The 25,183-nt window shown below is 43.3% G+C and overlaps 1 protein-coding gene across 5 annotated transcripts in view; it reads left to right on the top strand.

The window, feature by feature from the left end:
• The window catches only part of thyn1 (thymocyte nuclear protein 1), a 33,806-nt gene that overhangs the window by 907 nt on the left and 7,716 nt on the right, over window positions 1-25,183 (top strand). For 4 of the 5 annotated variants that reach the window (XM_068053927.1, XM_068053924.1, XM_068053923.1 and 1 more), the window contains exons 2-5: window positions 2,539-2,608; window positions 9,904-10,103; window positions 11,523-11,591; window positions 13,346-13,438. In XM_068053927.1, the coding sequence (XP_067910028.1) occupies window positions 2,566-2,608; window positions 9,904-10,103; window positions 11,523-11,591; window positions 13,346-13,438 (405 nt within the window). In that variant the 5' untranslated portion in view covers window positions 2,539-2,565. The remainder of the gene's footprint in view (window positions 1-2,538; window positions 2,609-9,903; window positions 10,104-11,522; window positions 11,592-13,345; window positions 13,439-25,183) is intronic. The other variant, XM_068053928.1, reaches the window with a different exon arrangement.

Here is a 25,183-nt window from a genome sequence, read left to right as displayed (position 1 = left end):
TTTGCTAACATCTGTGAAGGCTAATCCTTGAGAGGCAGGTTCTGCCACAAGTGCTGCATGTGAAGCTGCCAAGTGACGCTGTGAGTTGTATTTGGCATTGGCGCCTGTTGCCAAGCTGTTGTAGCAACTGGTTGTCTTAGTACACACTAGTCTATTGGATGTGTTGCAATTTCCCTCTTTGTTACGCAGCAAGGCTGAGGACACAGAAACCAGAGAGTATTGCTTTTCTTGGGTCTATACAAGACCCCCATGCTAGACAAGAGCAACAAATGCACCGAGTTCCTCAGATTGTGACAGTTTTCATTGCAGAATGCTGCCTTCATCTCAATGGTTTTCATCTGTACAAATTTCAGGGTTTGCTGTAGATAAAGGAAATCCAATGCTTGAAGTAGTATGTGTGTGTGGGGTAATAATAATTCTAGGAATTGCCAACATGTGTTCCTCCACGGTGATTGCAGTTGACTGAGAGCTATGGGGAAATGAAAAAAAATACACCAGAAATATTGGAAATTTGCAACGAAATGAGAAGATACTGGAAATACACAGTAGTTCTTTCTTCATCAATAAAGAGAAACGAGAATTTAATATTTGAGCTGTGGATCCTTCAGATCTGGGATAGGGGTGCAAATATGCTTCTGGAATACAGAGAAGGAAGCAGTTTCTTGGAGTGAAGAACATCTTAGCTTTTTTTGTAGCATCCAATAGTGAGGGTAGGATGAGCATTTTTCTAGAGGACTTGGAAAGACTGTGAATACAACTAAAGAAAGAAAGACTTTCTTAGTGATGGCACAGATGTGTGGTCGGGAGCTCTTCTTGAGGTCCAATATGACATCAAGTTTACAAACATTCTGGTTCAGCCTCAGAATTGCCAGGACGAAGGATGGCACTGGTTAGGGATTGGAGTTTGTAGCTGGGACCAAGGATAATGGCAGGTCAGTTCTGGGGGCCGCACTTTAGGAAAGATGTGAAGGCATTGGAGAGAGCGCAGAAAAGATTCACAAGAATGGTTCCAGTGGTGAGGAACTTCAGTTACAAAGGTAGATTGGAGAAGTTAGAGCTCTTTTCCTTGGAAAAAAGATGGCTGAGAGGAGGTTTGATAGAGGTATTCAAAATCATAAGGGGTCTGGACAGAGTAGATAGGGGGAAACTGTTCCCGCTCATGAAAGGATCGAGAATCAGAGAGCACAGATTTAAAGTAATTGGTAAAAGAAGGAAAAGTGACATGAAAATCTTTTTCTCGCAGCAAGTGTTAAGGTCTGGAATGCACTGCCTGGGAGTGTGGTAGAATTGTTCAATTGAAGCATTCAAAAGGGGAATTAGACTGTTCTACAAAAAGGAAGAATGTGCAGGGTTACGGGGAGCAGGTGGGGGAATGGCACTAAGTGAATTGCTCATTCGGAGAGCTGGTGCAGACACAATGGGCTGAATGGCCTCCTTCTGTGCTGTAACAATTCTTGGATTCTGTGACTTACATTTATAGCACCTTTCACAACCTCGGGACGTCTCAAAGCTCTTCACAGCCAATGAGGTACTTTTGAAATGTAGTCACTGTTGTAATATGGGGGAAAAACTACAGTGACCCATTTCCAATACTCTTGGGCGCACTCAGCAAAAGGCATTTTACATAAACAGGCCTTTTATGAACCAAAACATCAATTATTCGTGTCCCTAATGGGACCTCGAGAAAACAATCTACAGTTTATCCTCTGGATTATACTGGACGTGGTATGGATTGCCCACCATGTTCTGATCTCTCCATATGTTGTAAAAACAACATGCTGCCATGTCACATATTTCAGTCTAAGCTAGATGTTTATTACGAGAAAGAGGTATGCACAGAGGCATGTTAAATCAGAATAAAATTAGCAATGCTGTACATAAATTTCATTGGTACATATGTTGTTTTCTGAATCTAGCAGAACTAATTATTTAAATAATAGTTTTTGTTAAGTCATTTTAAAAATGATGCTTTTTATTTAATCATACACCCTTGCAATGGCTGCGAAATATGTTTGGTCTGAGTGAACTCCAGATGAGCAGTTTTTACAAGACTTTTATGCCAGAAAAGACTTTTCCTTTCACAAGTATGATTTTTGATAGAATCCCAGCTATTGGGGCAGCATGATCACTGATGGGATGACCATCACAAATACCTTGCAGTGGAAAATATATTAACATTGTTTGAATAATTAAATTGGTCCTAATTAAAGTCTACCTTCAAGCCATTCATATGAAAGAATGCCACCACTGATAGATTATGATGTTTTAATATGATTTGTAAACAAAAAGCTTGAACAACATCTTCAATAATGTCCCCTGTAATTGATGATAAACTTTGAACAATGAGATTGTGATTTATTAGTACTTTTATTACAATCTTCTGATCGCCATTTTGTCTGAAATATTTTAATTATTTTGCATAATTGCTGATTCTTGGGGCGCAGTTTATCTTGTTATGGAGACTCAGTGCCATTTCTGTAACTAGCTTCTTCTTGAATGCAGAATTCACTGGTACAATTATTTTTTTTTTCATTACAGGATAGAATAAGGTTGGAAAAATCGAAGATGCCTCCAAAAAGCAGAAAACGAGGTGGATCTGAAAAATCAAGTAATGTCTTTTGCTGTGCTTTACCAGTGACTCTGCTTGTTTTTGATGGTAACAATGTGGTGGCTTTGTAACTACCGAGTATCGTTTAGTGATCTCTCATCATGTTCTGTGGTAAACATTGAAGCTTTTAAAACAGAACCAATCTAAAAGTTTCCCTCCTTGCTAACTAATAAGAAGTGTTTACATTTATGAGGTTAGTTTTCTCCCTCCCCTTCCCTTGCATTCTGCTCCCCTTCTTAAGCCATTGATCCTTTGCTGGAGTAATGGGAAATAGGAGCAGGAGTAGGCCATTTGGCCCTTTGAGCCTGCTCCGCCATTCATTATGATCATGGCTGATCATCCAACTCAGTAGCCTGTTCCGGCTTTCGCCCCATACCCTTTGATCCCTTTAGACCCAAGACCTATATCTAACTCCTTCTTGAAATCATACAATGTTTTGGCCTCAACTGCTTTCTGTGTTAGCGAATTCCACAGGCTCACCACTCTCTGGGTGAAGAAATTTCTCCTCATCTCAGTCCTGAAAGGTTTACCCCGTATCCTTAGACTATGACCCCTGGTTCTGGACTCCCCCACCATTGGGAACATCCTTCCTGCATTTACCCTGTCAAGTCCTGTTAGAATTTTATAGGTTTCTATGAGATCCCACCTCACTCTTCTGAACTCCAGCGAATATAATCCTAGCCGACTCAATCTCTCCTGATACGTCAGTCCCGCCATCCCAGGAATCAGTCTGGTAAACCTTCGCTGCATTCCCTCTATAGCAAGAACATCCTTCCTCAGATAAGGAGGCCAAAACTGCACACAATATTCCAGGTGTTTGCTCACAAAGGCCCTGTATAATTGCAGCAAGACATCCCTGCTTCTGTACTCGAATCCTCTCGCTATGAAGGCCAACATACCATTTGCCTTTTTTACCGCCTGTTGCACCTGCATGCTTACCTTCAGTGACTGGTGTACGAGAACACCCAGGTCTCGCTGCATATTCCCCTCTCTCAGTTTATAGCCATTCAGATAATAATCTGCCTTCCTGTTTTTGCTACCAAAGTGGATAACCTCACATTTATCCACATTATACTGCAGCTGCCATGCATTAGCCCACTCACTCAACTTGTCCAAATCACCCCAAAGCCTCTCCGCATCCTCCTCACAACTCAGCCTCCCACCCAGTTTTGTGTCATCTGTAAATTTGGAGATATTACATTTATTTCCCTCATCTAAATCATTAATGTATATTGTGAATAGCTGGGGTCCTAGCACCGATCCTTACGGTACCCCACTAGTCACTGCCTGCCATTCGGAAAAAGAGCCATTTATCCCTACTCTTTGTTTCCTGTCCGCCAACCAATTTTCTATCCATCGCAATACACTACCCCTAATCCCATGCGCTTTACTCTGTGGGACTTTGTCGAAAGCCTTCTGAAAGTCCAAATAAACCACATCCACTCTACTAGTTACATTCTCAAAGAATTCTAGTAGATTTGTCAAGCCTGATTTCCCTTTCGTAAATTCATGCTGACTCTGTCCGATTCTACCACTGTTCTCCAAGTGCTCTGCTATAAAATCTTTGATAATGGACTCTAGAATTTTCCCCACTACCGACGTCAGGCTGACTAGTCTATAATTCCCTGCTTTCTCTCTACCTCCCTTTTTAAATAGTGGGGTTACATTAGCTACTCTCCAATCTGTAGGAACTGTTCCAGAATCCAAAGAATCTTGGAAGATGACCACCAATGCATCCACTATTTCTAGGGCCACTTCCTTCAGTACTCCGGGATGCATACCTGGGGATTTATCGGCCTTCAATCCCATCAATTTCCCCAACACCATTTCTCTATTGATACTGATTTCTTTCAGTTCCTCTCTCTCACTAAGCCCTGTGTTCCCCAACATTTCTGGTATGATATTTGTGTCCTCCTTTGTGAAGACAGAACCAAAGTATGCATTTAGTTGGTCAGCCATTTCGTTATTCCTCATAATAAATTCCCCTGTTTCTGACTGTAAGAGACCTACATTTGTCTTCACCAATCTTTTTCTCTTCACATACCTATAGAAACTTTTACAGTCAGTTTTTATGTTCCCCGCGAGCTTGCTCTCGTACTCTATTTTCCCCTTCTTAATCAATTCCTTGGTCCTCCTTTGCTGAATTCTAAACTGCTCCCAATCCTCAGGTCTGTTGTTTTTCCTGGCAAATTTATATGCCTCTTCCTTGGATCTAATGCTATCTCTAATTTCCCTTGTAAGCCATGGTTGGGCTACTTTTGTGCCAGATAAACAATTGTTGCAGTTCATCCATGCACTCTTTAAATGTTTGCCATTGCCTATCCACCGTCATCCCTTTAAGTAACGTTTCCCAATCGGTCATGGCCAAATCCCGCCTCATACCTTCGTAGTTTCCTTTACTAAGATTCAGGACCCTTGTCTCAGAATCAACTACGTCACTCTCCATCTTGATGAAGAAGTCTATCATATTATGGTCGCTTGTCCCCAAGGGGTCTCGCACCACTAGATTGTCAATTGTTGCTCTCTCATTACACAATACCCAGTCTAAGATGGCCTGTTCTCTAGTTGGTTCCTCAACATGTTGGTCCAGAAAACCATCCTGTATACACTCCAAGAATTCCTCCTCTACAGTATAGTGACTAATTTGATTTGTCCAATCTATGTGCAGATTAAAGTCACCCATAATTACAGATGTTCATTTATCGCATGCATCTCTAATTTCCTGTTTAATACCATTCCTAACATCACCACTACAGTTTGGGGGTCTATATACAACCCCCACTAACGTTTTTTGCCCCTTAGTGTTTCTCAGCTCTACCCATACAGATTCCACATCGTCAGAGCTAATATCCTTCCTCACTATTGCGTTAATTTCCTCTTTAACCAGCAATGCAACTCCACTGCCTTTTGCTTTTTGTCTTTCCTTCCAAAATACTGAATATCCCTGGATGTTCATTTCCTATCCCTGGTCACCTTGCAGCCATGGGGTAGGGTGGGAGGGGAGCAGAAGCTTCTTAACAACAACAACTTGCATTTGTCTGCTGCCATGTGTTCAAATGCAGCGTCTTTCCCACCATCCCAAATAATATGGTCCTTTCCTGTCAACTGTTACTGGCAAAATTCACTGAATTATCGGAGTCATTGAATGTGGATGGCTCTAGATAAGGAAAGGTTTGATTTGTGATATATGTACAGATTTTGGTGCATTTGCAGACGTGGTCGAATGTGAGCTCTTGGTTGTAATTCTCTACATGGAAAGTTTGCAATCAGAAGGTTGAGGGGAATATGTATCAAGTGGTGACCAGGCACATTCACATGGGATGAGAAAATCTCCAAAAGCCTCTTCTAGTAGGGAAAGTAATAGTATAAATTTGGATGTGGTTTACATTCTACCCTCTGTAAACCTGAGGTCATCCAGTACTCTGCTGCTCATGTCCTAGCTCAAACCAAGACCCATTCACTCAACACCTCTGACCTCCATTGGCTCCCATTTAAGCAATGTCTCAATTTAAGAATTCTCATCCTTGTTTTCAAATCCCTCCATGGCCTCACCCCTCCATATCTCTGTAATCCTCTCTAGTCCCACAGTCCTTTGAAATCTCTGCATTCCTCTAATTCTGGGCTCTTGTGTACCTCTGATTTTAATCAGTCAGCCATTGATGGCTGTGCCTTCATCTGCGTGGGTCCCGAGCTCTGATATTCCTTTCCTAAATCTCTCTGCCTCTCTACCTCTCTTTTCTCCTTCAAGATGCTGCTTAAAAAACCAACCTCTTTGACCAAATTTTTGGCCATCTCTTTATGTAGCTCAGTGTCAAATATTGTTTTATAAAGCTCCTGTGAATCACCTTGGGACATTTTATTATGTTAATGGTGCTATATAAATCCAAGTTGTATTTTCCTGCCTGCTATTGTGTTCATTATGGTGGGTAATAATGAGGAGTCATTGGGGAGGGCAAACATTTTAATTATTTTTTACCCCTCCCCAGTCGCCTTAATGTATGTTTCTTTTTAAGCTTTTAATTCTTTGTCCTCTGTCCTGGTTCCATTACCTAATTCCTTAGTTCAGATGCTGGCAGATTGCCTTCTCTTAAAACTCTGTCATTGCTGCTTTGTGAAGAGCTGCTTGGAGATGCAGAAGAGTGGCATACAATAGTTTTCCTCAACACTTTTTTCCTCTCTGCTTCTGGTGGGCAAGGGGCAAAATGCTTGGACTCTGCACAGCCACCTCTGTGCCACACACATCACTCCATGACATAGTGCTATATGGTACAACTGTAGAGCGTTATCTCTTAAGTTTTACCTTGATGCATCTTGGTTGAAAATGAAGATACCTACATTTTGCAGTTGCTTTTTTTAATTTATTCGTTTATGGGATGTGGGCATCGCTGGCTAGGCCATCCCTAATTCATTGCCCATCCCTAATTGTCCACTGTAGGCATTTAAGATTCAACCACATTCTTGTGGGTCTGGAGTCGCATGTAGTCTAGACTAGGTAAGGATGGCCGGTTTCCTTCCCTAAAGGACATTAATGAACCAGATGGGTTTTTACAACAATTGTCGATGGTTTCATGATCGCCATTAGACTAGCTTTTAATTCCAGATTTATTAATTGAATTCAAAATTCACCATCTGCTGTGGTGGGATGTGAACCTATGTCTCCAGAACATTAGCCTAGTGTAGACCCAGTAAAAACACATATAGCAAAGACACATAAAAACTTAGTTAAAAGAAAGGGGCCACAGCACACAGATGGCCGAGGAATTGTAAACAGTATAGATAAGACATATTGATGATACCAGACACTGTCTTTGCACTAGCGGATAAAGGGGGTCGTCATGGATACCAGATAAGATTTGACTTGTAGTAGATAATGGGAAACTGTGAAGTTTTGAACAGGTTCTCACTGAGCCAAATAAGGAATTATCATTATGCCATTATACCAGACCCCTATGAGTAAGTAAGAGGGGCGGATCTTGGAAACAAGATTTAACCCCTGACTGAAACTGAGGAAGGTACGAGAACCCCAGGGAAGAACACTCGAGAAGATACCCTGAGCCAGGGGCTCAGAGAACAGAAGAGCAGCCGCAAGTCCGAGACTGATCACTTCGTGTCTTGATGGGTAGTATACTGTGTAAGCAGTGAGAGCTTGTACTTTGATGAGTTTTGATACTGTACAAGTAGTGAGAGCTTGTATTTGATGAATAAAATATCGATATACCTTTCACCAATCGGATTCCGCAGATTCTTTAAGAGTAAGTGCGTATTAGGCACAACACTAGACATCTGGATTACTGGTCAAGTGACATTACCACTATGCCACCGCCTTCCCAAGTTGCTTATGTAGTTGCCATTGGCTTCTGGGCTTCCTTTAACCATGATATCATGGCCTGGCTCAAACATTTACTTTAACTTGTGTAGAAATGCAGCAAGACCTGAACAGTATGCAGGCTTGGACTGATGAGTGGCAAGTAACATTCACGCCACATAAGTGCCAGGCAATGACAATCTCCAACAAGAGAGAATCTAACCATTTCCCCATGATATTCAACGGCATTAAGATTGCTGAAACCCCCACTATCAACATCCTGGGGCTTACCATTGACCAGAAACTGAACTGGAGTAGCCATATAAATACAATGGCTCCAAGAGCAGGTCAGAGGCTAGAAATCCTGTGGTGAGTAACTCACCTCCTGACTCCCCAAAACCTGTCCACCATCTGCAAGGCACAAGTCAGGAGTGTGATGGAATACTCTCCACTTGCCTGGATGGGTGCAGCTCCAACAACACTCAAGAAGCTCCGCACCATCCAGGACAGAGCAGCCTGCTTGATTGGCACCCTATCCACTGAGACTCACTCCCTCCACCAGTGACGCACAGTGGCAGCAGTGTGTACCATCGACAAGATGCACTGCAGCAACGCACCAAGGCTCCTCAGGCAGCATCTTCCAAACCCACGACCTCTACCACCTAGAAGGACGAGGGTAGCAGATGCATGGGAACACCACCACCTGCAAGTTCCCCTCCAAGCCCCACACCATCCTGACTTGGAACGCTATCGCCGTTCCTTCACTGTCACTGGGTCAAAATCCTGGAACTCCCTTCCTAACTGCAATGTGGGTGTACCTACCCCACATGGACTGCAGCGGTTCAAGAAGGCAGCTCACCACCACCTTCTCAAGGGCAATTAGAGATGGGCAACAAATGCGGGCTTGGCCAGCGACACCCACATCTCATGAAATGAATTAAAAAAACTCTATTTAGTTTTGTTGAACAGTTAATCATTTCCTATAGTACAAGATCCCAAGGCAAGCTGGTGACAAAGTAGCCAACAGTCAAATGGATAGTTAGGTATATTCTACACTGGTGCCATCTTGTATTAAAGAAGTCCAGTGGGCAGGTTAAGTGTCATTCCATTTATTATTTGGCATCTTCTTGGCATCTCTCAATCAAGTATATATCAGTTGTCACATGGAGCAGTTCTCATATTTTGCAGGGCTATGGAAAAAGAACAGGGGAGTGGGATTAACAGGACAACTCTGCCAAAGAGTCTGCATAGCTCGATGGGCTGAATGGCCTCCTATGCTGCAATATTCCATGATATTAGTGTTTTGCTTTAAAACTGCAGCATATCACAAACTATTAGCAGATTGATTCTGACAGCTGATCTCCAGCAACCTAACCCTCTCTACTTTGTGTGCTCCAACACTGTGTGGGGGATGCAAAATGAAGAAGAAAGATAGATCATCAAGCCGGTAGGGTCTTCTATGTGTTGAATTATATGCATCTCAACAGTTTCATCTGTCCCTTTCCACAAGCTCTCCAGGGCCATTGTTTCGATGGGGGTATTGTTAAATGGTCAGTTAGTTTTAGTTTAGCTTCAGGTCATGAAGTTCCATACAGTAGATGAGTAGGGGACCAAGTGCAGCACCATCTATCTGCAACATCATAACTTTTCATTTGCACGTGTGGTGCATAGTGCCTTCGGAACATTTTAAGCTAAGCTGTATTCACACCGTGCACGGAGAATGTACTGCCATTTTAAGAATGAAAGCAACCCTACCAAGTGATGTCTTAACAGGCCAAGTAACTACAATGTTCCGAAGAAGGGTCACTGACCCGAAACGTTAACTCTGCTTCTCTTTCCACAGATGCTGCCAGACCTGCTGAGTGATTCCAGCATTTCTTGTTTTTATTTCAGATTTCCAGCATCCGCAGTATTTTGCTTTTATTTAACTACAATGTTCCTCTGGAAGGGATTCTGTTATTTTTTGTTGTTGTTTGTCCTCTGCCAACAGAAACAATTGAACCAGCTGCCAAATCTGTTAAAAAGGAACTGGATGATACAACAGAACAAGCGACTATAGACAGTTCAACCACTGGTAGGAGAACAGCAGCAAACTCATCTGGAGAGGATAAAGGCAACAAAGAGGCACACAGCTTTTGGCTGATGAAATCGGAACCAGAAAGCCGAATTGAAAATGGTGTTGATGTGAAGGTAATGTGTTATCGTAAGGGGGTTCATTTACAAAAATTTACCAAAAAAATTGTAACGTGTTTTGAGTTATGTTTCTTAACCTTGACTGTATTGTGTACAGTTTTGGTCTCCTTACCTAAGGAAGGATATACTTGCCTGAGAGGAGGTGCAGCAAAGGTTCACTATGGGCGGCATAGTGGTGCAGTGGTTAGCACCACAGTCTCACAGCTCCAGCGACCCGGGTTCAGTTCTGGGTACTGCCTGTGCGGTGTTTGCAAGTTCTCCCTGTGTCTGCGTGGGTTTCCGCCGGGTGCTCCGGTTTCCTCCCACAGCCAAAAGACTTGCAGGTTGATAGGTAAATTGGCCATTGTAAATTGCCCCTAGTGTAGGTAAGTGGTAGGAGAATGGTGGGGATGTGGTAGAGAATATGGGATTAATGTAGGATTAGTATAAATGGGTGGTTGTTGGTCGGCACAGACTTGGTGGGCCGAAGGGCCTGTTTCAGTTCTGTATCTCTAAATAAATAAATAAAATAAATAATTCCTAGGATGCAAGCATTGTCCTATGAGGAGAGATTGAGTAGAATGGGCCGTTATTATATGGAGATTAGAAGAATGAGAGGTGATCTCATTTAAATGTATAAAATGTTTAGAGATCTTGACGCTTTTTTCCCTGGCTGGACGTCCAGAACTCAGGGTCATAGTCTCAGGATAAGAGGTCGGACATTTAGGATTAGGATGAGGAGAAAGCTCTTCACTTAGAGGGTTGTGCATCTTTGGAATTCTCTATCCCTGAAAGCTGTGGATGCTGAGTTATTAATATATTCAAGACAGATAGACTCATTGACAAGAAAGGAATCAAAGTATTTTGGGATAGGGTGTGAAAATGGCATTATGTAGAAGGGGTAGTATGGTCTACTGCTGCTGCCACTTCTGAAGTTCTTAATGCTACAGTATTGGTTGTGTTGCATGTCTATAAATATTTGACGGTACAAGAGCTGATCTCAATTTAAGTTGTTGACTCTTAATTGAACGAAACAGGTGCCAACGGTAACATTTATCCTAAATATTTATCAGTGGGACAGTTAAATCACTCCATTGAGAAAACTGAGAATGTCTTGATTTAGCAAGCCAAAATGTCCAGGAAAGATTACTGCTGCACAACTTGAAAATGAGTGTAAAAGTGAGCCTAGTTCCTCATCATATAATTTCCCCTGCCCTGATGTGTTTTTTTTTCAGGGTGGGGTGGGGGGGGGGGTGGGTGGTGGTTGTTGCATGGGAAGGGTGGAGGCAAAGGTGAGAAATTAGTTGGCAAAACAAACATTTCTTACTCAAGCGAATTTTGAGTACTCACCAAATAAAGTTCTCCAATTATTATTTTGGGAAAGAAGATAAATGGTTTTACATTATTTCCAAATTCTTTCTTTGATTCTGTTCCTAGTTTGGAGTGGAGGATTTGAAGGCACAACAAAATCAGACTGCATGCTGGGATGGTGTTCGGAACTACCAGGTATGAGAGACACTACATCCCAATTGCAGATTAGGATCCTAATGTAATAGGGCTAGATTTCACTGGATTAGATGTTTATTTATGTGGAAATGTCTTGAAATACCTGAAGCAAGATAGTATTGACTGTAATTTGACAGCGGTGAGCTTCAATAAGTGTGCGGCCCACGCGTGAGACGTGATCCATGGAGCCGCCGCGATACGTCGCACGGTGGCTCATTAACATGGAGGAGGTGGAACACCTGCCCCCGATGATGTAGAGGGGTCGAGCGCTTCGTCTCCAGCAGTGGTGTCCGACGCCACCGCCTCCATTTTTAAAGGGCTTCAAGCCCGCATTTTTACTTTTTAAAGTGAAATGGATGTGATATGGAAATTTATAAACTTAACAGAAGATCGAAGGCCACTTCCCATCCATCGTCCCCAATGACCATAAACTTCATTTATTGTCATTTCCTCACTAAAAATAATTTTGTTCCCATCCCGACCTTTCCCCCGAACCTCATTACCTTTGCCCTTCAATATCTTCCCACCATCCCCTCAGCCAATAGAAACAGTTTTCACTGCTCGTTTCCCACCGCCCCCCCCACCCCAACCACTCTGAAAATTTCACTCCTTCCCCCTTCCCCACCGATATTATGCCTGTGATCTCCGAACAGAGATCCAAAGGCGCGAGACTTCTGGCCACTGGCCAGAATATCGGCGTGGGACGGCCATTAGGATAAGGTAGGTACTTTTGCAGTCCTGAGGCCTCTCCGCCACCAATAAAATGGGACGAGGCCTTCCCGGCACCGAGGCTTGTGGCGGGCCTCTCCTGGAAGTATTTCATCTGCACTAGTGCTTTAAGTCCCCACGAAGAAAGTCGCAGTCTCTTTTGTAGAGCAAAGCCATCACACGGTTAACTCCTAGGATATTTCCTCTAATCTCAAATAAGACCCATACGCTCTCTGGGCCGGGTAGCTGTGAATGGACTGCTCCACTAGTGGTGCTTCACTCTTTGCGCTTCCCATCTCTGGTTTTCTTCCTCTTCCTCCATTGTAACTGCAAGCAGGGTTACAGCCAGAAAATGACTATCTGCATTAACAGGGTGAGAATGGCTTCAGTGCTTCCTGAAAAGGCTGATTTGCACTTGCTTCAGGTGACCATGGATGCCAGATAATCTAGTTGTAATTTGAAGAGGGCCTCTGAGCAAGAGCAATTGCAGGAAAACCCAAGTATAAGTATAATGCTCTTTAACTTGGGACAGGGCCACTATTATGGGGGAATTGTGTTTGTACATAGGGATCGATAAAAGATTGAGGAAATTTGGATGCATTGTAATCATGTGTGTAAATCACGTGCGCCCAATTTCTTGTAATCTTTTAGGCTGCGTTGTCTGCTCTGATAATATATATATATCTGGGTGCAAAGACGCAGGAAATTACAGGCCATTCACTGTTTCCTGTAGGGTTAGGATTACTTGTACATCTGTACTTACTGTTTGATATAAAGTTCAGAAGGTTTAATTATTTTGGGCAGTTTTATTTATATTTTAATTATTTGTGAGTCTTTTTTTTAAAATGTCCTTGGTGTTATTTGCTTGTAAAGAACAGAATATGTCTCGTGTTCCTCACAAGAATTGATAGTGTAAGAAGGTTGACTGCATGTGTACTGCACATGTGTGCACATGCGAATTGTGGATCCAGGGCTAAAAGTTGTCGAATTCAGGACAAAGGCATATGATGCGGTCATAATTAGTTTTAGATATTCTATGTTAATAGGCTCGAAATTTCATGAGAGATATGAAGGTGGGACAGCTGGCCTTTTTCTACCACAGCAATTGTAAAGAGCCTGGAATCGCTGCAATTGTCAAGGTCTGCATTTTTAACAATCTATTAACCTTTTAGTACAAGTTTTCAATCTGTTTTTTTCTCTGAGTAATATTGAATTGTGATTTGTTTTTGTAACATGTGGAATTAATATTATTGCAAACCATAATTTTTTTTCCCCTTTTAAACGTTGTGCTTATCTCAGTGCTGGGGAATGAAGAACATAAGAACATAAGAAATAGGAGCAGGAGTAGGCCATTCAGCCCCTCAACCCTGCCCTGCTGATCTGTCCCAGTCCTCGACTTCTCTTTCGGGCCTGCTCTGCCTAACTCTCGACTCCCCAAGATTTCAAAAATCTATCTACCTCCTCCTTAAATACATTGTGACCTAGCCTCCACAACTCTCTGAGGCAGAGAATTCCAGGGATTCACCACCCTCAGAGAAGAAATTCCTTCACATATCAGTTTTAAATGTGTGCCCCCTTATTCTGTAATTATATCCCTAGTTCGAGATTCCCCCACTAGTGGAAACATCATCTCAACATCAACCCTGTCGAGCCCCCTTAAAATCTTATATGTTTCGATAAGATCACCTCATTCTTTTAAACTCCAATGAATAAAGGCCTAACCTGTTTAGCTGCTTTTGGTAAGACAGCCCCTTCATCCCAGGAATCAGCCTAGTGAACCTTTTCTGAACTGCCTCCAATGCTAGTATATCCTTCTTTAAATACGGGGACCAAAACTGTACACAACATTCCAGGTGTGGCCTCACCAACACCCTGTACAGTTGTAACAGGACTTCCCTATTTTTAAACTCTAACCCCCTAGCAATAAAGGCCAAACTTCCATTTGCTTTCCTAATTACTTGCTGCACCTGCATGCTAACCTTTTGTGTTTCACACACAAGAACACCCAGATGTACTTCAGTATCTTGTAGTCTTTCTCCATTTAAATAATAATCTGCCTTTTTATTCTTTCTACCAAAGTGGATGACCTCACCCTTTCCCGCATTGAACACCATCTGCCAAATTTTTGCCCACTCACTTAACCTATCTATATCCCTTTGCAGATTCTTTGTGTCCTCATCACAACATGCCTTCCCACCTATTTTTGTATCATCAGCAAATTTGGATACACTGCACTCTGTCCCTTCCTCTAAGTCATTAATGTAGATAGTAAATAGTTGAGGCCCTAGGACCAATCCTTGTGGCACCCCACTAGTTACGGCTTTCCAACCTGAAAAAGACCCATTGATCCCGACTCTCTGCCTTCTGTGTGTTAGCCAATCCTCAATCCATGCCAACGCATTACCCTGAACTCCTATTTTGTGCAATAAACTTTTATGCGGCACCTTATCAAATGCCTTCTGAAAATCCAAATACACAACATCTACTGGTTCCCCATTATCCACTCTGTTTGTTATATCCTCAAAGAACTCTTAACAGATTTGTCAAACATGATTTCCCTTTCATAGAACCATGTTGACTCTGTTTGATTGCATTATGTTTTTCTAAATGTCCTGCTATTTCTTCCTTAATAATGGACTCAAGCATTTTCCCAATGACAGGTGTTAAGCTAACTGGTCTATAGTTTCCTGCTTTCTGTCTCCCTCCTTTCTTGAATAGGGGCGTCACATTAGCGGTTTTCCAATCTGCTGGTACCCTACCGGAATCCAGTGAGTTTTGGTATATTATGACCAATGCCTCCACTATCTCTGCAGCCACTTCTTTTAAGACCCTTGGATGCAGGCCATCAGGTCCTGGCGACTTGTCTGCCTTTAGTTCCATCAGTTTGTCCAGCACCTTTTCCCTCATGATAGAGATTGTTACAAGTTCCTCCCTCCCATTTACACCTTGTTCATCTATTATTGTTGGGATGTTTATAGTGTCCTCCACCATGAAGACCGATGCAAAATATTAGTTTAAATTATCTGCCATTTCCCTGTTCCCTGTTAATTCCCCATTCTCATCCTCTAAGGGCCTCACACTTACTTTAGCTACTCCCTTCCTTTTAATATACCCATAGAAGCTCTTACTGTTTGTTTTCATATTTCTTGCCAGTTTACTCTCATAATCAATTTTCTCCCTCTTTATTAGTTTTTTTTTAGTCATCTGCTGCTGGTTTCTAAAACTTCCCAATCCTCTATTACTCGTTTTCGCCCCATTGTACGCCTTTGCTTTTGTTTTGATACTCTCCTTAACTTCCGTTGTTATCCATGGGTGGTTCATCGTTCTCTTCGAGTCCTTCCTTCTGACTGGAATACATGTTTGCTGAGAGATATGAAATATCTGCTTAAAAGTCTGCCACTGCTCATTGACTGACTTCTCCTGTAGTCTATCTTCTCAGACAGCTTTAGACAACTCTTTCTTCATACCTCTGTAATTGCCCTTGTTTAAGTTGAAGACACTGGTTTGAGACCTGAGTTGCTCACCCTCAAACTGAATTTGAAATTCTACCATGTTATGATCACGTCTCCCTAAAGGATCCTTAACTATGAGATCTCTTATTAATCCTACCTCATTACACAATACCAAATCTAAAATAGCCCGTTCCCTGGTAGATTCTGCAACATATTGCTGTAAGTAACAATCCCTGATGCACTCTACAAATTCGTCTTCCATGCTACCCTTGCCAATTTGATTTGTCCAGTTTATATGCAGATTAAAATCACCCATGATAATTGCAGTGCCTTTCTTACACGCCTCCATTATTTCCTGATTAATATCTTGTCCTACAGAGAGGCAACTCTTCGGGAGCCTGTAGAACACTCCCACCCGTGATTTCTTTCCCTTGCTATTCCTTATTTCCACCCAAACTGATTCTACGTTACGATCTATTACACCTATATCTTTACTCACAACTGCACTGATCCCTTCATTTAATAGCAAAGCTACCCCACCTCCTTTTCCTTTCTGCCTATTCTTCCGGAACGTTGAATATCCTTGAACATTGAGATTCCAGTCCTGGTCATCCTGCAACCACGTCTCAGTGATAGCTATCAAATCATATTCATTTATTTCTATCTATGCCGTCAGCTCATCTATCTTGTTACAAATGCTACGTGCATTCAGATAAAGAGCCTTAAGCTTTGAATTTTTACTTACTCTGGTTCTAATTCCTGCTGTACTCTTGTGCTTGTATTCTCTGCCCCTTCCTGTCACTCTCTGATTAATATATGTTCCTTCACTACCCTGCACCTCTGCTCTCTTGTCACTTTTCGACTTTTTAAATTTCCTTTCAATTGAACCCTCCCCCCCACTATTTCGTTTAAAGCCTTATCTACAACCCTAGTTATACGATTCGCCAGGACACTGGTCCCAGCATGGTTCAAGTGAAACCCATCCCAACAGAACAGCTCTCTTTTCCCCAGTACTGGTGCCAGTGTCCCATGAATCGGAACCCATTTCTCCCACACCAATCTTTGAGCCACACATTTACCTCTCTAATCTTATTTACCCTATGCCAATTAGCACATGGCTCATGTAGCAATCGGAGATTATTACCTTTGTGGTTCTGCTTTTTAATTTGGCCCGGAGCTGCTCATAGTCCCTCAGCAGAACCTGTTTTCTAGTCCTATCTATGTCGGTGGTACCTATGTGGACCACGACAACTGGACATTTTCCCTTCCACTCCAAGTTCCTCTCCAGCCCAGAAGAGACGTCCTTAAGTAAAAACAAGAAATGCTGGAAATACTCAGCAGGTCTGGCAGCATCTGTGGAGAGAGAAGCAGAGTTAACGTTTCAGATCAGTGACCCTTCTTCAGAACTGAAGAAGAGTCACTGACCTGAAATGTTAACTCTGCTTCTCTCTCCAGAGATGCTGCCAGACCTGCTGAGTATTTCCAGCATTTCTTGTTTTTATTTCAGATTTCCAGCATCCGCAGTATTTTGCTTTTATTTTAGAGATGTCCTTAACCTTGGCACCATGTAGGCAACACAGCCTTCGGGACTCTCTCTCTTTGCTGCAGAGAACCGTATCTATTACCTTAACTATGCTATCCCCTATTACTACTACACTTCTCTTCCTCCCCCCACTTGAATGGCATTCTGAACCACGGTGCTGTGGTCAGTTTGCTCATCCTCCCTGCAGTCTGTGCCCTGGTCCACACCAGGAGCAAGAACCTCGTACCTATTGGATAAGGGCACTGGCTGAGGCTCCTCCAAAGCTAAATTCTGGATCCCCATACCTGCCTCACTCGCAGTCACACCCTCCTGTCCCTGACCACGGTCCAGATTGGATGTAATTAATCTAAGGGGTGTGACTGTCTCTTGAAACACAGTGTCCAGGTAACTCTCCCCCTCCCTGATGTGTCGCAGTGTCCGCAGCTCGGACTCCAGCCCATCAACTCTGAGCCAAAGTTCCTCGAGCAGCCAATACTTGCTGCAGATGTGGTCACCGTGGATCGCACCAGCTCCCACATACTACAGCTGCAACACATCGCCTGCCCAGCCATCTCTATTCTATTTCATTAATTAATTTGGATCACAGTATTTAAGAAAAAAAAACTATTTAAGTGTACTCTTAACCGGTAATGATGTCGCCTGATTTAAATTCCTTGACCAAAACAAGAAAAAACACGAGACATGGAAGAAGGAAAGAAATACCTACCAATCACTTACCAGCCCTCCTGTGACATCATACTTCGATTTTTGCTGGTCAAGTAGGTCCACTGAACAGAACAAAGCACTGTTACCGCTGCTGCTTCTGGTCTCGGGCCTTGCTCTCCGCTCCTTTTATACCCTGGCTCCTCTCACCGCAGCCACCGCTGCTATTCCATTTTTTTCAGACTGTCAGCAGCAAGACTTTTAGGTGCTGTATGGCACTGAGTAGGGTCAGAGTAAAATCCAGAGAAGAGCGCCCTTTACTGCTCCTCTATTTCTGTTTAACATACCAATCATGTATATAGCCTCGGCCATATTGCATATGCGATTTGTACAGCGTATTGTACAGCGAGCTCGTCACTGGTATCAGTCCCATCGGCCGTCCATGTCTCCGCTTTAAAGACGTCTGCAAACGCGACATGAAATCCTGTGACATTGATCACAAGTTGTGGGAGTCAGTTGCCAGCGTTCGCCAGAGCTGGCAGGCAGCCATAAAGGCGGGGCTAAAGTGTGGCGAGTCGAAGAGACTTAGCAGTTGGCAGGAAAAAAGACAGAGGCGCAAGGGAAGACCCAACTGTGTAACAGCCCCGACAATCAATTTTTTCTGCAGCACCTGTGGAAGAGCCTGTCACTCTAGAATTGGCCTTTATAGCCACTCCAGGCGCTGCTCCACACACCACTGGCCACCTCCAGGCGCTTACCCATTGTCTTTCGAGATAAGGAGGCCAAAGATGAAGATGAAGATGATATTGCATATGTATTGGTACCATTATACTGTGGACCTTTGATTACTAGGAACTTCATTGATACTGCTCAAATATTATCTTGCATCCTTACGGATGGGAGGCAGGAAACCTCCATCTGAAATTTCTGAATTACACTCAAATGCATTTCCTGCATGCTAACATGCATCAACCTCCCCCCACCCCTGCCACCAAACCAGGGATGTAGTTACTTGAAAATACATCTTTTAGTGGTTGATATTAATTCAAAATTGTGGGAATGTATGAATGCATGTTGGGTTGAGTCACATGAATCTAAAACAAACTTGAAATGCTACAACTTGTTACAATTGTCATGCTAGGCCCACCTGCCAAGAATGAAGCGCATCAATTTGGTCATGAAGATAGATTTTTAACTGTTGTTGCGAGGAAAAAAATCTTGTTAAACATATCAGCTGTGGCTGGAAAAAAACATATACATACTAACAGACATTGAAGGTGAGGATACAATCCACAAGGACCAGGACTGGTTAGATCAACTGGTCACATGACTAACTGGCTGATCCAGGGTTTTTTGAACTGGCCACAGAGTTTAAACTCAGAAAGACTGTTTGCTTCTGGACTGAGAAGATCTTTTCTGTCTGATCCCATCTCTTTCTCACAAGCCTCTGATTCCACTAAAGATACATGAACCCCAAGAGAGAAAAGTCTCCTACAGCGAACAAGGTTTAAGAAGAATATTGGGCCCCAACGAAAAGCAAGATCTACCTGCAATCAAGGACTCTATAGCGAGCTCGAAGAACCGTAATAAAAACTCTTCAGATATTGCCTCAAATCTTTTCCACTTTTATTTCTTTTCTGTCTCTATTTGCATGTGTGTATCGCGTATGCATGCTACCATGGACGCGTCTTATATCCATAGGCGTCAAACGAATTAGAGTTTTTAAGTTTAATGAATTTCAACCTTTTCTTTAAACCTATGAAAACCTGTTTGTGCTGGTTTCTTTGCCTTAAAATTGAAAAGCGGTGAACAAGGATTCACTAAGGGAGAGCTAAAAACATGGTGTGTTTAAAATTAAATCCTGTTGCAATAAAACCAGGTGAAGGCTGAAAGGGAACCCTAGACCTCTTGCTCACCGGGTCATAACAGAAATTTGAGGGCTACCATCCTGGAGTTTACCCACAGACAAACGAGAGAAATTGGAAGTGGGAAGCTAAATTGTTCCCAGTCAAAAAAAGAGCAAGATTTCAGTATAGGTTTTCTTGTGGTTGTGTGTGCTTGAATACTAACATGTCTGCGACTGAAGCAATTAGCTTCCCAAGCCAGAGTGAAGTAACTTAGGATAAGTTAAAAGCACTGTCTATTGAGGAGTTGAGGAAAATGTGCAGTGTGGGATCACTGTACGTGGCAAGGCTGGGAAGTCCGAACTCCTAAGACTAGCGGCCAACCATTTTCCCCTTGAATTTGAAGAAGCACAAACAGGGTTAGAAGCAGACCCAGACAGGGTATTGCTAGCAAAGATACAATTGGAACAAAGGAAACTTGAATTAGAAGACAGAGAAAGAGAGAGGCAGGAGAGGGAAAAGGAGAGAGCCTTCCAGAAGGAACGTGAAGAGAAATAGAGAGAGAGAGAGAAAGAATATTCCGGAAGGAATGTGAAGAAAGAGAGCCGAAGCGGCTTGAGTTAACTCGGGGGCCACAGAGTAACCCCAGTGAAAGCATGGCCAATATGAAGGAGCATAATTCAGGGCTGGATACAGAATTGCTAAAACTAGCTCAACTAATTCCAGGATTTAATGAGGAGGATGTAGAAGATTTTTTGTCTCCTTTGTGAAACTGGCAAGGCAACTAAAATGATCAGCTGTGACCTGGCCTCTTTTACTGAGAAGCAAGCTCACTGGAAAAGTCCATGAGGTTTATTCTCTGTTGCCAGATGAGAGTTCATCAAATTAGGAACTGACAAAAAGTGCTATCCTCGGGCCATATGAATTAGTACCCGAAGACTATCGCCAAAAGTTTAGAACCTTCAAGAAGCAAGCTAATCAAACTTATCTGGAGTTTCAAAGAAGTAAGCAGCTGGCTTTTGACCAGTGGCTGAGGGCACTTAAAGTACAGCTCAGCTATGAGAATCTCAGGGAAGTAGTTCTGTTAGAGGAATTTAAAAACTCTCTCCCACTCTCCATAAAGACACATGTAGAGGAGTAGTGGGTTCAGAGAGCCTGGCAAGCAGCTGTCCTGGCCGATGAGTTTGCTTTAATTTATAAGTCGGTTTCCCAGGGGAGAACCTTTCCTAGTCATCCCCACAGATCCGAAAAGGACAAAGGGTGGGAAGGTGATAGGAGCCCAAGCAGTCCTGGGAGAGAAAGAAAAGCAGGAGACACGGAGTCCTCCTCTAGCCAAAAAGGAAGGTGCTATGAGCAGGAGCGAGACCCGAAGACGTGTGCTTCCATTGTAATAAAGCAGGGCATTTAAAAGCTGGCTGCTGGAAACTAAATTGAAAATCTGTAGGATTAATCAGGGCACACCCGCTCAGTGAAGAAGAGAACCTGATAGAAAGCACCACAGAACAAGCTGTGGCAGTAAGAGCAAGACCCAGAAAGCTCACGGCTGTGAGTGCAGGAAAATTCAATAGGATTCCTGAAGGTTATCAGGATTTTGTGTCTGAAGTGAGAGTAACCCCATATCCCTTGAGTGGGACAAGCAAGCCCATAGTAATTCTCAAGGACACGGGGGCCACTAGATCTCTTTTACTGGGAAACGGCCTGACCTTTCCCCCAGAGAGTGCAGTGAACACCAGAATGATGGTAATAAAAGCAAAATATTGCAGATGCAGTCCCCATCCACCGCCTGGCTGAACTTGTTCTCACATTGAACAACTTCTCCTTCAACTCCACTTACTTCCTTTAAGTCTCACTTTCCATCCCACCAGCCTCCATATCCAAAGGATCATCTTCCGCCATTTCCACCACCTCCAGCGTGATGCCACTAGCAAACACATCTTCCCCTCTCTTCCCCTGTCAGCATTCCGAAGGGATCGTTCCCTCCACGACGCTCTGGTCCACTCCTCCATTACCCCCACCACCTCATCCCCTTCCCACGGCACCTTCCCCTGCAATCGCAGGAGGTGTAATACTGCCCATTTACCTCCTCTCTCCTCACTATCCAAGGCCCCAAACACTCCATGCAGGAGAAGCAGCAATTTAGTTTTACTTCTTTCAATGTAGTATACTGTATTCGCTGCTCACAATGTGGTCTCCTCTACATTGGGGAGACCAAATGCAGACTGGGTGACAGCTTTGCGGAACATCTCCGCTCAGTCCAAAAGCATGACCCTGAGCTTCCGGTTGCTGGTCATTTCAACACCCTCCCCCTGCTCTCATGCCCACATTTCTGTCCTGGGATCCTGGGATTGCTGCAGTGTTCCAGTGAACATCAACGCAAGCTCAAGGAACAGCATCTCATTTACCGATTAGGCACGCTGCAGCCTGTCGGACTGAATGTTGAGTTCAATAATTTCAGAGCATGACGGCACCCCCCCCCCCCTCCCATTTTACTTTTCTTTTTTTTTCTTTTTCATTTTTTGTGTTTATTTGATTTTAGTTTGTTCAGTTTGTTACTACTGTGCCTACTCACTTTTTTTTCATGTTTGTGCTTGTAGCTGTTCAGTTTTCAGTCCATTAACACCCTATCTGTACTAATGCTTTGTCTTTCAGCATACCGCTAACATATTGTTTGCCTTTGTTCCATGACCTTCTGGTCAGCTTTTCTGTGACCTTGTCCTTTTCTTTTGTTATCTCTTGCCCCATCCCCGCTTTACTTGCTTATAATCTTTTACATATTTTATATCTGCCAGTTCTGAAAAAGGGTCACTGACCTGAAACATTAACTCTGCTTCTCTCTCCACAGATGCTGCCAGACCTGCTGAGTATTTCCAGCATTTCTTGTTTTTATACCAGAATGATGGTGAATGGTATTGGAGGGCAGTGTATGTCTGTACCTGTACACCAGGTGCACCTGGAGTGCGACCTAGTTTCGGAACCGGTGACCGTAGGGATTGTCCCTAGTTTGCCTATGGATGGGGTTGTCTTGTTCCTAGGTAATAATCTGGAGGGGGTGAAGGTAGTAGCCCCACCAGTAGTGAACGAAAGACTGCAGGAGGTCAGAGAGACAGGGTCGTGGCAGGAGATGAACCCCTACAGTTTCCCTGAATGTGCAGTGGATCAGGCCATGATCAAACCAGCTCCCCCAGAGGAGACTGAATTGGCACTGCAGGCAGATCACCAGGTTGATCTGTCCGAGACTTCCTTTGGGAAGTTAAAAGACCCAGGGAGTGAATTAAATAAATTTTCCCTAGCTGAGGCTCAGCGAGCCGACCCAGTGTTGCGAGAGTTAAGACAGGCTGCCCAGTCTGAAAGTGAAACAGAGGGAGTCCTTGATTGCTATTATTTAAAGAATGAGGTACTGATGAGGAAATGGAGTTCTCACAGATCTGAGGGCAAGGAGTGGACAGTAGTTCACCAGTTAGTGGTGCCGCAGAGGTACCAGAGAAAAATATTAAAAAGGGCCCATGAGACTACAGTGGCTGTACATACCTGTATACGAAAGACCAAAGCCCACATAAGACAGCAGTTTCAATGGCCTAAACAGATGTGGTGGAGTACTGCAAAAGTTGCCACATGTTCCAGGTTGAGGGGAAACCCCAACCTACAGTGAAACCTGCACCTCTAAGTCCTGTGCCTGTGTTAAGAGGACCCTCCAGCAGAGGGCTGGTGAACTGTAAGGGACCCCTGCCGAGAACAAAAGGGGCAGGCAGGCATAAGGCTGGCAAAACCTTAGAAAGAGAAGGGGAAAAAGTGACCGAGGGCAGGTTAAAGGAAGTCCGGGAGGAATCCTGGATGAAAACCCCTACTGTCTGGTCAGCCAACCTCGAAAAATGTGAAAGTTAGACCCCATATCCTCCTATGTAAATGCAGACACTAGAAGCACCCTACCAGAGTTGCTGACAGCCTTTACAAGAACATGCAGAGACAAAGAAAGACCTCTCGGGGGCAGAGAAACCGTGGGGGTGATGCCTCACCTAGTCGAAGTGCCAAAGGGGCATGCAGTAGAGTCTGCACAAATGCCTGCGGGCAGGAGTGTTCCAGAGACAAAAGGGAGATTAGCAAAGAATCCTCCACCATAGTCAGAACCAAAGCCTTTGCATGACTCAGCAAAGCACTGCGAGTTCAAGATTGACCTGTCCACTGCTGACTCTCCTTAAAAAAAAAAATTACCTCAGCAGGAACAAAGACCCTAGGCAGCCATGGAAATGGGCAAATGGAAGAGGGACTTCCCCAAAAAAGAACCACATGTTTATTGGGATGCCAAAAAAGGGGTGATTTTAATAAGTTTTAGGATTTGTGAATGAATGAGAGAAATTCATGTTTTTTTCCTGTATCTTACATTTTCTCTCAACCTTTTTATTGAAGTGCGCTTTTCTTAAATTGTACTTCATTTGTCTGGGTATGGAGGTGTCATGCTAGGCCCACCTGCCAAGAATGAGGCATGTCAATTATGTCATAAACATTGATTTTTAACTGTTGATGGAGTGAGGAAATGACTTGTTAAACAGAACAGCAGTGGATGGAAGAAACAATTTACATAATAACAGACATTGAAGGTGAGGAAGCGCATTCCAGGGCCTGCTAAGCAGGATACAATCCACAAGGGCCTGGGCTGGTTAGACCAACTGGTCACATGACTAACTGGCTGTTCCAGGGTTTTCTTTTGAACTGGCCACAGAGAGTTTGAACTCAGAAGGACTGTTTGCTTCTGGACTGAGAAGCGCTGTCCTGTCTGCTCCCATCTCTTTCTCACAAGCCTCTGAATCCACTGAAGACACATGAACCCCAAGAGAAAAAAGTCTACAGTGAACAAGATTTAAGAAGAATACTGGGCCCCAACGAAAAGCAACATCTACCTATAATCAAGGATTCTACAGTGAGCTCGAACAAAAACTCTTCAGATATTGCCTCAAACTTTTTCCACTTTTATTTCTTTTCTGTCTGTATTTGCATGTGTGTGCATACTACCATGGACGCGTCTTATATCCATAGGCGTCAAACGAATTAGAGTTTTTAAGTTTAATAAATTTCAACCTTTTCTTTAAACCTATGAAAACCTGTTTGTGCTGGTTTCTTTGCCTTATAATTGGAAAGCGATGAACAAGGATTCACCAAGGGGGAGCTAAAAACACGGTGTGTTTAAAATTAAACCCTGTTACGGTAAGACCAGGTGAAGGCTGAGAGGGAACCCTAGACTTCTTTCTCACTGGGTTGTAGCACAATTGTTACTGAGCATTGTTCTTGTTGTGATTTGACTACCTTCAATTGTAAAGCTACAGACTGACCATGTACCTGCTACTCATGATCCTGCAACAGGAGTCATGGTTATAGCATGCAGGATGGGCTTTATATGGCAGCCCCCTC

The sequence above is a fragment of the Heterodontus francisci genome, chromosome 22 (genome assembly GCF_036365525.1).
Source record: "Heterodontus francisci isolate sHetFra1 chromosome 22, sHetFra1.hap1, whole genome shotgun sequence".
Taxonomy (NCBI): Eukaryota; Metazoa; Chordata; class Chondrichthyes; order Heterodontiformes; family Heterodontidae; genus Heterodontus; species Heterodontus francisci.
The sequence above is the reverse complement of the archived record's forward strand: the minus strand, read 5'-3'. Positions and strand labels throughout refer to the sequence as shown.